The sequence below is a fragment of the Pagrus major genome, chromosome 16, assembly GCF_040436345.1.
Source record: "Pagrus major chromosome 16, Pma_NU_1.0".
NCBI lineage: Eukaryota > Metazoa > Chordata > Actinopteri > Spariformes > Sparidae > Pagrus > Pagrus major.
This window is the reverse complement of record NC_133230.1, coordinates 11,282,982-11,296,797: the sequence shown is the minus strand read 5'-3', so window position 1 is coordinate 11,296,797 and position 13,816 is coordinate 11,282,982. Positions and strand designations below refer to the sequence as shown.

Below are 13,816 nucleotides of genomic sequence, written 5' to 3'. Positions count from 1 at the left end.
CCCTCCTATTTTCCTCATGAGTGCATTTTTGCAGGCAAGACTTAAGTGAGATTTACAGATGATATAGGTGGGAAGAAAATCACCAAGGGGTATATAAAATAATTTGACCCGAGAGAAACACAGAACAAAAAAAAAAAATAAAGAACACAAGAAAGAAGGTCACAAAAGAATGAAATAAATTTGCATTTATAATCACTTCTCTTCAGGTAATTTGTTTTGGTTCAGCTAAGCTGTCCTAGCAGGTTCACATAATGTTACAGTAATTTTCAAATATCTAAAACACTCTTGTTACCTGCATATTTTAAAAATTGTATAGAGGTGCTTATAATAAAATGTCACCAAATAGAACATTCAATTCAATTCCATTCAATTTCTGTGTTATATAAAGACTATGGTTATCCTCCATGTCTTTTCTCACCTCTGTCATCTGTTTTCATGGCTTTTGTGCAGCGTCCTCAGTTCTCCTGCTGAGCTCTGTGTGCTCTGAAGTATTTGTGGGTTGCAGGATGTCTTGATGCTGTTTGGAGATTTTGTCAGAACTTTAAATGTGTCCACATTATGTTGAAAGATTTCAACATCGCTGGTCCTGTTTTGTGTGTGATCATGCCGGCGTGAGTGTGTGTTTTAGTGGCACTGTCTCAGTCAGGTGTGTGTCTTTCTCCCAGGTGCTCCTCAAATCAATGGCTCAGCAGGTCCCAGCAGTGTCAATGGCATTCACACCTGTAAAGGTGAGCTCTCCCTCCAGCTCTCTCTTTCTCCTCTTCCTTCTTCTTATTTGTTGCCTCCTGAAAATAGGTTTCTAAGAAATATTTTAACAGCCATATTGGTGTTTATGATTTCCTTATAATGGTCACTTTGAGAGACTACCACACTGTTTCCTGTCCTGTGTACTGTGCTGTCCTGTCTTCTGTCAGCTCTCTGTTCATGCAAACATCTGTCAGTGGCAAATTTGCTCAAATTAAACATCATCTATTGCAGCATCCATCATTTATTTAGGCTACCTTGATCTGCCTGCGCTGTATGCCTGTAGTTCTTATTAGCCTACTTTACTTGTTTGTATTAGATCTGTTGACTTAATTCTACCAAGATTTACCTGTTTTTTCTGTATCTGCCCTGCTGCTAACCTCCATTTTAGTATCGGCTAAGCAATTGTCTCCTTTCTTTCATTGTGTTCTCAGACCTGACAGAGCTCCAGGTAGCCGTGTCTGATGTAAACGGTCGATACGAGACGCTGGGTGGGGAGTTGAAAGAACGTCTTGGTCGCCAGCAGGCCTCGCTAGAGCTGAGGCAGAAAGCCAGACAGGGCACTGAGGAGCTCAAGAGCTGGCTGACAGACAGAGAGCACAGCCTGAAACAAGGACAGACCGCTTCTCCCTCCAGACCTGAGGTGGTACGCGCCCAGGCCCAGGAGAACAAGGTAAAGGTCTCTTTATTATGTATGTTTTGTGAAACCTTTCCCAGGTGATCCATGCAGTAAAATGTACTAATTTTGTTTAAAATCAAATTTAGTAGCAAAAAAATGTCACATCCACTTTCCATGATAGCATAGTGCCCAAATCAACACAAACATTGTCTTATCTGCTGATATATGTACTAAATTTAAACATCAGAACTCTTATCTTTGCTTTATCTAATAAAAAGTGTGTGATTGCTGAATAGCTACAAGGTTTTTAAGTTTGTCCTCTTCTTCTTTAGGCCCTGCTTTCAGAGCTGGCTGAACACTCTGGGAAGGTAGATGAGCTGAAGAGCACACTGAGGAAGCTGATTGCTGACAATCCTGATTCCCCTGAGGCAGACAGCTGGAGACAGCAGCTTCAAGAGATAGGTATGTGCTGCAAATGACAAGAAAGACATACGGACATATGGCAGGATGATGGGACAGCCATTTTACAGAAACTGATAGTTGAGAGCTCTGTCTGATATAATGCAGATGCCCAAAGGCAAAAACTAAAGTAGAAAGATGGGTGAAACTAAATGTTACTGAAGACATTAGATAACAGCTACTGGATATACTCCAATGTAGCAGTCATATAAATACTGTACAGTGCTCAAAGCACAGTTTACAAGGAACCTGTGTGGGGAGCACCTGAGGCAGTCATGTGGAGGTGACATGAAGGAGATGCAAGATAGTGACACAGGGAAAGAATTCTGCCTCAGGGACTCAGAACATTTCCATATTTGTAAATTTATTCAAATTGGCAAGAGTTTGATAAAGAGATGGTGGAAATATATAATAATAAATAATAGAAATAGAGTTGCAAAATAAAAGCAAGGCTCAAAACAAGGAAGTTAAGGAAACAAAGTAACCATTTTAACTCTAGTGCGTGTTTGAAAGCAGTTAAAAAGAAAGTGGCACAGTGGCTTAGAATTTGTAATAATTTTTCTAAGAGGTTGTGAGGAATTGAGATCAATATTATCCAGGGAGAGAGTGGGAAGTGTTCCTGTCAAAGCTATTTGTTCGCTCGGCGCTCGCATACTTGATATTTTTACCAGGGCCTTCTATGAGGTAACCGAGACAGAAATATATAAGGTGAAATCCAAGAAGGGGGCCTTTATATTTCATATTTCATAATGCCTTTTCAAAGCCATGTGGCCACACACACACACACCACACACTCTGCTGGATGCCTAGAACATGAGTCAGAGAGGAAGAAAGGGACAGAAGAAGTAGGAGGAGGGACAGAGGAAGAAAAACTGTTTTATTGTTTTATCAGTGTTATTCACTTTGAGTCAGGTTTAAATTAAGAGGCTTCAGGAGGTTTCATCACCATCACTGTTATAATTGAAATTTCCCATTATGCAGGATTAAGCAAGAAACTGGACAGAAAGCATGAAACAATAAATATGCTTAAATGAAATGTATACACACATTCATCAAAACTTTGCATATGGTGTGTTATAAGTTCTCACACTCCTTTCTTGATTTGCGATTTCCCCAGACTCCCGCTGGCAGACCGCCAATCAGGATGCAGCCCAGAGGCAGACCGAACTGGAGACTTGTGCTGATAGGCTGGGCAGCTTCGCCTCGGCAGCCAGTCAGTTGGGCCCGTGGCTGAGGGAGAAGGAACTGATGATGAGCGTGCTGGGACCGCTGAGCATCGACCCCAACATGCTCAACACACAGAAACAACAAGTACAGGTATGTTATAGAAGAAGAGATACTGCCAAAAGGTACAGCAGTTATCAATACACACACAGACACACGCACAATGTGGTAATAGATACAGAAAATCCAGCATGAGAAGAAATACATCAAAGAAAACGATGATGATGAAAATTACTAATGTGTAATAACGATTTTATGATCTGAACGAACTATAAATACTTGATTAAATTGGTTGTCTCTTGTTTTGAGACTTTTCTGGATCTTCAGGTTTTCCTTTGTTTTAAACACAAAACTCACTCCCATCACTGAATAATGTGCTCTCTCCTCTGTCTCACAGTTTATGCTGCGTGAGTTTGAGACCAGGCGGCCACAGTTTGACCAGCTGACCCAGTCTGCAGAGGGAATCCTCTCCCAGACTGGTGACTCTGCTCAGGACCCTAAGGACCTAGCAGAGGTGCGTTCTGAACTGGGCTCCATCTCCAAGCAGTGGGAGGACCTAACAAACCGACTGAGTCAGAGGTCAAACCACATCGACCAGGCCCAAGGAACCAGTGAACGCTACCAGGTATGTCTAATTGGTTAGATTGGGTTAAATGGTAATGTTTTACTGTCAGCATGATGGTATGATTCTCTAACCCTTCTTGTCTCCCGCCAGGCTTTGCTCAGAGAGCTCTCCTCCAGTGCCTCTGCTCTCGGTGAGAGGTTGGATGCCCAGGCCTCGCTGAGCGCCCAGCCCGAAGCACTGAAACGTCGCCTTCAGGAAACCGGGGAGATCAGATCAGAGCTGGAGAGACGGCGGACTGAGCTGGCCGAGGCTGAGAAGCTCTGCCAGGAGCTCAGCACCATTGTGGCTGAACCCTACCTGAAGGAAGAGCTGAGTAAACGACTAGAGAGTGTCAGCGGACCGCTGAAGAGTTTAGAGGAGCGTGCAGGTTTGTGGAGTTTCTGTGGTTTATATAGTAACTGCTCGTAATACGTTTGATATAACCCAGTGTTCTGGTGTGTTTATCACAGTTTATTTGTTTGTAGTGATTTTCTCTACAAAGATAAGTATTCAATAAATATTTCCTTTCAAACGTAATCCCTCTTTAGCCATAATGGGAATATTGTTTAGATAAGAAAATCCTACTAACAAATCCACTGAAATAAATACAACAAAAAGTCCTATTTGTCCTTTTGTGTTTGAAATTGTTTTCAAGTGTTTATGTTCGTAATCCCTTTTTCTCTGCTTTTCTTCCTCTAGCTGACGGTCTATCTCAGCTCCAGACTGCCCTGTCATCCACTCAACAGTTCCAGCAGATGTTTGAGGAGTTGCGCTCCTGGCTGGATAAGCAGGCAGATCCCAAAGAATCATCCACCGACGCTCTGCCCTGTCAGCCCGAGGCCATCCGCTCCCTGTTGGCACAGACAGGTGATCTCCAGCGAGGGATCGCAAGTCAGCGAGGTTCCTACGAGCTCATTCAAGCCGAGGGAGCGTCACTGCTAGCCACTCTGCCTGCAGGTGGAGACGAACGGTCTGCCCTGCAGTCCCGCCTGGCCTCCTTGAGGCAGGACTGGGAAGGGCTGAACCAGAGAATCTCAGATCGAGAGAACAGACTAAAGACCACCCTGAGCAAAGCAGAAACCTACCAGCAGCACAAGACTGAGCTGACACCGTGGTTAGCAGACTGTGAACAGAAAGATGAAGAGATCCAGCCATCATTGGACGCATCAGCTCTGGACGAGGCTTTGCAGAAGGCTCGAGGTCTAACTCTGGACCTCGAAAGACGACAACCTCTCCTCGAGGCTTTCAATACTGCAGCCGATCAGCTGCTGGAACAGTGTTGCATCGGGGAGGAAGAGGTACACAATGTACTGATTTCAGTCTTTGATTTCTACTCTGTGTGTTTTGTTTATGTATTGTCTTGCTATGCGTTATAGCTTAATTGTTCTACTGAGGGAATTCGTTTTTTTTAGCTGAATTGGTGTTGGTTCTCTATGTCATTGTATTATTATAAGTATTATTAGTGATATAAAAGTCGGAAATCAAGCAAATTAAGAAAACTGAACAATGTAATGTAAACATTTTTTGTAGGTACGAGATGAAAAGGCCCAGCTGAACCGCAGGGTGGACAAACTGGGCGAGAGACTCCATAACCGCACCTCCCAGCTGGAGGAGCTGGCTGGCCGCCTGAAAGAGTTTGAAGAGGGCAGACAGGCTGCAGAGAGAAGGCTGGAGGCCGCCAAGCACCAGATTGAAGTCCAGGAGGCTTTGGGACCACAGGTACCAAAAATATTGTTCATTGTCCACATGTCACTTTCATCATTCCTTAAAAACTGCATTTATATAATTACATCATTATTTTAACTATTCATATTTACTTCTTTCCTATTCAGGCATGCAGTGCAAAAAGCCTGGAGCGGCTGAGAAGTCAGCAGGAGAATCTCAGGTCCCTGAAGCCTCAGGTGGTCTACCTCAGAGACCTGGCCCAGGGGCTGGTACAGGACTCGCCACAGACAGCAGGAGGCAGCACTGAGGGCACACAGAGGCTTCAGGAGCTGGCCAAAGAAACTGAGAAAGACTATGACGACGTTACTGAGAAGGTGAGGAGCAGGGTCATAGTCAGGAAAAGAGACATAAAGTGGAAAGTGTTGTTGTTTAACATGCTCCAGATCCTCCAGGTTTGCAAAGTGAGTATCGGGTAAATCAAGACATTAAACATACTTCAAACAATTCCATTATGTGAGGGCACTTGTTCATGTTTTGAGTTACTGGATGTTCAGAATATTTTCCAACACACTGTACAGTGCACTGATGAGATTCAGGTGGTTGTGGTTATAGTTCTTTGTAGTTTAGTGTCGGCACTTAAGAACGTACTCACATTTTTTTCATAGTTGACTTTTGTGGGGGGAAGTTCCTCCTCCCAGACATCGCCAATGAAAGCTTGTGAATGTCCAAAACATACTTGACCCACATATTAAAGCAGTGCAGAGTCCTCCACCCAGCAGGTAGCCGTGGAGAAAGAGATGAAAGGGGTCGTAAAAGTTATGAATTAATGTAACCTCAACATGTTATGCTAACTGGAGAGAAAAGAAGTTGTACAACTGGGGGGGAACTATTTATACAAAGGGTTGCAGTGTGAGAGGGTGTTGGATCTAATTTGTGCGTGTGTGTGTGTGTGTGGGTGCTGAGCAGACAAGTGTCAGTGAGCTGAGAGAGAGCAGAACAGCCAGAGCTGTCAGAAGAGTTTGGCTTTTTGAGTTACAGTAGTAGTCTTATATGGTCACTGTCGACATTCAGCACTTTATCACAGTTCGAAATGTAAACCTGAGTTTGGAGGATTCAGCAGCCACAGTATTGCATCTATTTTCTGCAATCCAGCCTCCAGATATTCCTTTTAAGGTTGCAGCTATCAGGGGGACCCTGACTGTATATAAAAGAACACTGTACTGTTATATACTGAGATGTTTTGTTTCTCTTTTTAAAATATTGATCTGATGTCGTTGTTGAGTTTCTTGGCTGGTGGAGATGCAGATTGACTCTTAGATAATGCTTCTACTGTCTCTTTCTCGCACCTACATTGACAAAGTCTATTTTTACTTGCTGTTGTGTTGCGTCATTCTTTGGTTTCGTTGCATGCTATTTTGTTCCAGTTATTTGTTCAGTTTTGACAAGGAAAATATTACCACACAGGCTCCTCTTTAAAAAATTAGTATGTGTTTTGATTATGTAATCTGTTTGTATCACACAGATACAACTGTTCTTAAAGAATCTAATCAGTGTCCCGAAGAGTGGAACTGCTCATTCATAATTTCATTTTTGTAGCTTGTTTTACCTTTAACCTTTTTTTTTTCTTCATATATAATAGATATAAGGTATATAAGGTTTCCCATGCCAGAAGTACTAAAGTGATCAGAGAGAAAATCTTTCTGCTGGAACTGTGATGCACTTGTTGATGAAATACAAAAATTACTGGGCCTCTCCTAACCACCTTTTATGCCTTTCATCCTCTGTCCATCTCTCTACATCAGATCGAGCAGTGCTGCTCCACCCTGGAGTCCCGGCTACAGGGCGTCGGCGAGGTCCAGTCTCATGTCCGTGATGTCTTCTCACGCCTCGCAGACCTCGATGATGAACTGGACTCCCTCAGCCCAGTCGGACGCGATGCAGATTCCCTGGCATCTCAGGCCGACGCCCTGAAGGGCTACTTGTCCCGTTTGACCAACCTCAGGTCGGAGCTGGAGGGTCACTCTACAGAGTGCACCTCCATGCTGCGGCGAGAAGGCTCCTCCCCTGATCTCCTGGCTCTCAGGAGGGAGACAGAGGCTCTGAACCGCCAGGCCGGCAAGGTAAGGAGGACAGAAGATGATGATGGTGGTGGTTGTAATTTGGATGCAACATTGTTTAGTAAAAGTGACATTGTTTTCATCCAGTCACAACGGTTTTATTTCTGTTTCCTGTTCTCCAGCTGAGCGAGCGTGGCCAGGCCAGGTTGGACCAGATCGAAGACGCTGCTGGGAGAGTTCGGGAGTTCTACAGGCAGGTTGCCGAGCTGCAAGGCCTGCTGGGAAGGGCCGAAGAGGGACTGAACGCACAGGGCCTGGTTGGCACCGAGGTGGAAATGATCAAACAGCAGCTGCAGGAGTTCAAGGTAGGAATGACTTTTTGCTGGTTATGTGAGTGTGTGAAAGCCTGTATGTGAAGCGGCAGTGTAATGTGTTGCGGATGGTCGGAGAAGCTGATTTGCAGTTGTTTCTTCTATTCGTAATCCCCTCTTTCTTCTTGTTCCATTTGGTTTGGTTTAGAGTTTTCTTTGGCATGTACTTATAGTACATACTTGTGCATGAGTACACAGTGTATTTGTCATTGGCTGAGGCAGTTATGATATCTGCTCGTTTGTGTGGGAAAAACATGAGAGTTCAGGGTGAAGAGGTTGCACTTGTTTGTGCTCACATACTTTTTTTTCCAGTTGAAACTAATTTGCACAGTTAAACAGAACATTCTCAGCGTAACATTAGCTTACATTCAGGGAATTTAGCATCTGTGCCGGTGTGTCCGTGTGTCATGAATACTGACATTCAATATCTGTAGAGCTTCTGAGGAGGTCTGTATCCATCCTTACCTCTTGCTCATACCTCTAGAGACCATGAGGTAAGTGTGTGTGTGTGTGTGTAAGTGTGTGTGAGGGACTCCTGTGGTGTGTAAGGAGTCAGAGACAGTGATTAGTTGAGTCACATATTTCTTTGAAATGCCTGACACGCTGCTGAATCACACAGCATTTCTCCTTCATAGGACAGTTATGATGCTCTCTCAGTGTTTCCCACAAACACACACACGCTCTCTCTGTCTCTCTCTTTGATCTCTCTCATATACACTTATACCCACTTCATGGCATTCAGGCTCGTTTTGAACTTGTCAGCCTTGTCATTGTGGTGATGGACGTTGGTCTTGATTTGATACCGTCTCGTTTGTTCCCTTCTCTTGTGGTTAACATCACTTACTGTAACAGCATGGGAATCTCTGTGCTGCCTCTCTGTTGTTGATGTTGCTTTTACCTCAGGCATTTAACAGTTATTGTAGTTCAAGATGGTGTTTATAGACGCAGTCTCCAGTAAGATGGTCCTCGTGGTGATCTGGCTTTTGAATAGTGATTGGATGTTAACTTACTTGATCTTTTAAAAGATAAAGAAAAAAAACTAAAATAATGAGGGATTGCTTGTCATCACAAGCTTTTAAGCAATACAAGTGCTTAAATTATAACAAGATAAGACAAAATATAAATCATCCTGCATAAAGTTGCATATTGTTGCATTAACAATTAGCAAGGGCAATGGATGAAATATTTCTCCTTGCCTCTCAAACCTGAAGTCAACGCCAGCACGGTTGCTGTTCTCCTGTATTGATCATCCGTTTGAGTTACTTTTAACACAAGTTTAACAAACATCAACTTAAAGACTTGACCACTGAAAAGGAAGCTCATGCTCCTACAACATTTTTAGTTTACCTTCAGTCAAGTGTTAAGCCCATTAGGGTCTTCTTTGTCTCCAGAACCAACGTCTTATGCGTTGGTCTCTGATCATTCAGAGTTACAACCCTTGAAATCTGCCTATAAAAGGGATCTGAGAATGTTCTTGCCGATACTATCACGAGATTTGTAGATTGTGAGTAGTAAGATGTAGTTGTGTGGGTAGGTGTTTCTGTCCTCTCTAAAATAAGGGGTTTTATATAATAAGCAACACTTTTACCTCTACGACATGAGTAGAGTAGGAATTTATGATTTAAAGTATGTCAAAATAATTGTATAATGTCAGTTTGTAACCAAAAATTATCTTGGTTATTTGTCAGTACATTTAATCATTCAGTCTGTAAAATGGCAGAAAGCTGGATTCAGAAAATCTGTGGCATTTTCTGAAGAATTGACTTCAAAGACATTTTGACATTTTTTCCTGTAATTAATTATTCAAGTCACATAAATCCTGAATATAGTTAACAACAGCGAATAGACAAAAACAAGTCAGTGGCTCCAATTTCTTTTTAAAAAGGCACTGTGTACTGAGTCGTGTGGTCATAATGTGACGATGTTTATCCATTTGGATGCCTTCTGAGCGAGGAAAAGAGCCCGAAAACAGGCTTCACATAAATAGATTATAGTATATTGTTTCCTTCTTGCGATATTTTTACATTAGGACCAAAACGACTGCAGCTTGTTTCTGAATTTAAAGAGAAATTCCACTTTACTCTCTTGAATTGCATAGGAGCTGACCTCAGGAATGTGCTTTTCTGGCACCTCCATTGTATTTTATTGCGTTACTCCGCTGCTCATTTTATGGGTACAGAAAGCTCTTTCAGTCTGACTACTATCATTAAAGAGCACATTTTCTTGCCATGATGTAATATCCTGTCCACTTTAGAAAACTATGCAAGTATATGAGTGCTCAGGAGAAGTATGCACGAATCTTCATGCACAACCAGCACACTTAATTGTTTTTCTTTCTATCTGTATTTGCCGTGATGCTCCGTTTTTGAAAATGATTGACGATTCATGTGATACAAGCGCTAATCATTTTCGTGCAGTTGAAAAATGTAGTAGGACTCCTGCTGGTTCCCTTGAGAGTTAACGGCTCCACTGTTGTTAAGATGTGTGGGAGGATCAAAGAAGATTTTTTTTTTCCTTTGTTCGTGCTTTTTCATTCCTCTTCTTTTTTCACTGTCGTCTTACCTTTCTTAATTTGGATATTTAATGAAACATCTTCACTGCCCTCACATCTTTCTCTCGACCCACTAACCTCTCTGTGTCTGCTTGTTTTCTTCTCTTCTTCCCCCTCACCGGTCTCTTAATGAGAGCAAGCCGAGTAAATGTGCAGCATAGGACAAACAGAGAGAGAGATAAAGAGGTGTTGAGAGAAGGAGGGAAGGATGAGGGGAGGGAGAGAGAGATTCAGAGAGAAACAGAGAGAGCGCTGTGAATAGCTAAATAGGCTACACTTGAAAAACAGAGCCAGATCAGACAAAGAGTTTGAAGCTGTTGCATGTTTTTTATTGTCTGGTGTACAGTTACATGAATCACACCAGTGAGTAGGTTTACAGGTGTACTAGCACTGCAAGTAATCTGCCTGAAGAAATACTTCAGTCATCACGATCCATGACTCAGAGTGAACTGTGTACTTTTTCCTGATCAAAAAAACCACTTCATATAGAAAAAACATATAAACCACAGGAACTCATTAAGAACCAGCTTTCACAGCCTGTTTTCCTTTTTAATCCCTGCATTAGATTAAAAAAAATAGCATTTTGGCATCTTTTGAACAATATTTTATGTATTAAATTGACGGGCCTGAGCAAGATAGAGGAACAAAAAGAGACTATATTTTTTATTTCTTGTTGTTTATTTTTGCAGGGACAGCGCACAATTAAAAGTAATTGCACCAGAGAAAGCTAGCAACTAATTTGCATCTGTTATCCTTGGGCAGGTTGACAAAAAAAAAAAACAGAGCAGCAAACACGCTATGTGAAAAATCACAAAACATAAAAGTCTTTTATTGAGGACATTACACAACATAAAACAGCACAATACATAACAGTGATTTTAGCCAAATTGGTTGCAATAAAAATGTATGTATGTAACTTTACCTCGAATTCGAATTTTATGTTATTCTGTTTATAATATTTTACTCTTGTGTCCAAAGGTCTTCTTGTTTGTGAACTAGCTTGTCTTAATGTGGCCTGTTCTGTTTAATTTTCATGCATCTTTTAGAAAAATCAATTTAAAAATTGTATTAAAAAAAAGAACTAAGCCTTTCAAGGCATTACTTGGTCCAGATGAAATAAGCCAAAACGTAGGTGTTAATCATGTTATTCATTAAGATTTCCCTCCATTAAAGCTGTGAACTGTGAGCCGAGGTGCAGGCAGACTGGTGGCAGACTGGGTGCAAAAGTAATAGCAGGGGCAGCAGAATGTATAATAGCTACTGTCTGCGGGGTATGTAGAGCATGGAGAAATGGTCTGTCACTTTATCTGGGGGCAGAGGGGTATTTATAGGAGGGCAACGAAGGGAGGTTAGCAGCGAGGATAGAGAAAAGGACAGAAACATTTGCGTCACAACAGGGCGAAAGAAGGCATATCGTCATGGAGAGCAGGATGGCGAGGCAGGCATTACAGATGCACAGAAAGACCGAATGACTCTATTTCATTTTTATCTTCTTATTACTGCAGTTTATATTGCTTCTATCGGGTTCTGATAGTCTGCAGGAGGGAGAGACATGAAAAAAAGACGTGAAAATCTCTTTCGTCCACTCTTTGAAGACCTCCCCCCCCCCGCCCCGCTTTGTTTCCACCTTCTCTCCCTCGCTCTCTGTTTCTCTGTAACCGATCCAGCTCGGCTCATTTCAAACCTAAACATGTCTGTCTGGCTCCAAAACAGACCAGGCCACCCCTCTCCCCTCTCCTCATCCTCCTTCCCCTCCCCCACCAGACCCCATTTCCAATCCAGAGGGATGATGTCATGCCGATGCTTAGAAAGACGAGGGGGCTCGGGAGTTGGTGTGTGTGTGTGTGTGTGTGTGTGTGTGTGTGTGTGTGTGTGTGTGTGTGTGTGTGTGTGTGTGTGTGTGTGTGTGTGTGTGTCGGTGGGTGGAGGGCAGCCATGGGATAAGGGGTCATGGGAGTGGGAGGTGATGTAGTCAGATTATTTTTTAAACTTCCAAACTGTGATCTCACAGAGGATTACTGGGTCAGTGAGGAAGAGGGAGACAGTGAAGTCTTCCCTTGTCTGCTTCTTCTTTATTAGCATTCCTGTCAAAAATTAGCTCTAGTTCATGATGCAGACGTGTGTGTGTGTGTGTGTGTGTGTGTATATATATATATATATACATATATATATATATATATATATATATATAAACTTTTGGGTATAAATACTCATTACTTTTTTGGTCTCAAGCACCAAGAATTGAAAGCTGATATCAAATATCAAATGTCTTTACTTCTGTGAATCTAATTCTTTGATCAGTTATCATATCGCTATATATGGCTATAAATAGTGACACCATCTGCGTTTAGATTTGTTCCCTATAAACCTTGTTTTCACTATGCAAGTTTGTCTGCCACTAGTCACCTGTGGTATCACTGTGGGCACTCATTTTGCAAAGACAGTGTTAGCAATGTGGCTGCAAAAAAACACTCTGAAGATTCCCAATTTCATCTAGAAATCCCGATAATGCGACCTTCATTTTTGCAGGAAAAAATCAGGCGCACTGACAGATCACATAGCAGAGTGAAAGCAATTCTATGCACGGATTGTGTAATTTTTCTAACAGCTGTTAACGCTGTGCATCAATATTTACTTCAGAATGAGAAGTGTCTATTGTCAGTTGAGCAAAATTTTTGTACAGCTTCTTGTGCTCCGACGACATCTTACATCTAAGAGCCTTGGCTCACGTTAGTTTTTTGTCACAAAACCTGTAATGAGTCAACCTTACCAAACTTAGGTATACTTTTGTATCGGCACTGATTGGAAATGTTACCCATCTTTAAAAACAAATGGTCAACATGAAAACATACAGTGAATGTTAGCAGAGCATCAGCTTCAGTCCTCTGTCAGTGTCCACACATGATGCGTTCAGGGACAGTACTGAGTGTTGGTCACTAGCATTTTGGCAGCGCTTGGAAGCCAAAAATCAACCACTGTAATTATGTGTGAAAAATGGAAGAAAATGGATGTGAAGCGTAAAAGTATGCTTTGGGTTGCAGTTATGGACTATAGTAAAATATGCATAGACAGGCGTGAGAAACGGCTACATGGCTGAAACGCCTCCTGCGTAGACATGCCGTATAATCACTCCCTGTTTACTAGTAAATTGTGTCTGCATTCTGAGTGTAGAGCTTATGTACTGTATACTGCTCTCAGAAATTCCCACAATGGAACAATTGAAGTAGTGTCCATGTCTTTCTGCAAAAATTCCCTCCGTACTCTGCGTCACATTTTGTAGATTAGAAAATTAAAGCCCTGCAACACATTAGTAAGTGTTCAAAATCTCAATTAACTGCTCGCTAGAATGAACTACCGGATGTCTATTGTGTAGACATGTAGTGAAGAGTGAGGTTTTATATGAGAAACAGATCAAAAGGTTCTCTCTCTGGTTTCCAGTCAGAGTATTGCTATTTATCATGTACATGTTTATACATGGCCATCCTGTCTGCACATATGTGCTACTGTGGAATCTATGTTTGT

The 13,816-nt window shown here is 42.1% G+C and overlaps 1 protein-coding gene across 1 annotated transcript in view; it reads left to right on the top strand.

Moving 5' to 3' along the window:
- Positions 1-13,816, top strand: part of macf1a (microtubule actin crosslinking factor 1a) — a 226,973-nt gene that overhangs the window by 159,695 nt on the left and 53,462 nt on the right. Inside the window, exons 55-65 of the mRNA XM_073482905.1 lie at positions 666-728; positions 1,179-1,417; positions 1,696-1,825; positions 2,940-3,139; positions 3,444-3,671; positions 3,762-4,038; positions 4,350-4,948; positions 5,181-5,369; positions 5,483-5,689; positions 7,118-7,435; positions 7,555-7,737. Of these exons, the coding sequence (XP_073339006.1) occupies positions 666-728; positions 1,179-1,417; positions 1,696-1,825; positions 2,940-3,139; positions 3,444-3,671; positions 3,762-4,038; positions 4,350-4,948; positions 5,181-5,369; positions 5,483-5,689; positions 7,118-7,435; positions 7,555-7,737 (2,633 nt within the window). The remainder of the gene's footprint in view (positions 1-665; positions 729-1,178; positions 1,418-1,695; positions 1,826-2,939; positions 3,140-3,443; positions 3,672-3,761; positions 4,039-4,349; positions 4,949-5,180; positions 5,370-5,482; positions 5,690-7,117; positions 7,436-7,554; positions 7,738-13,816) is intronic.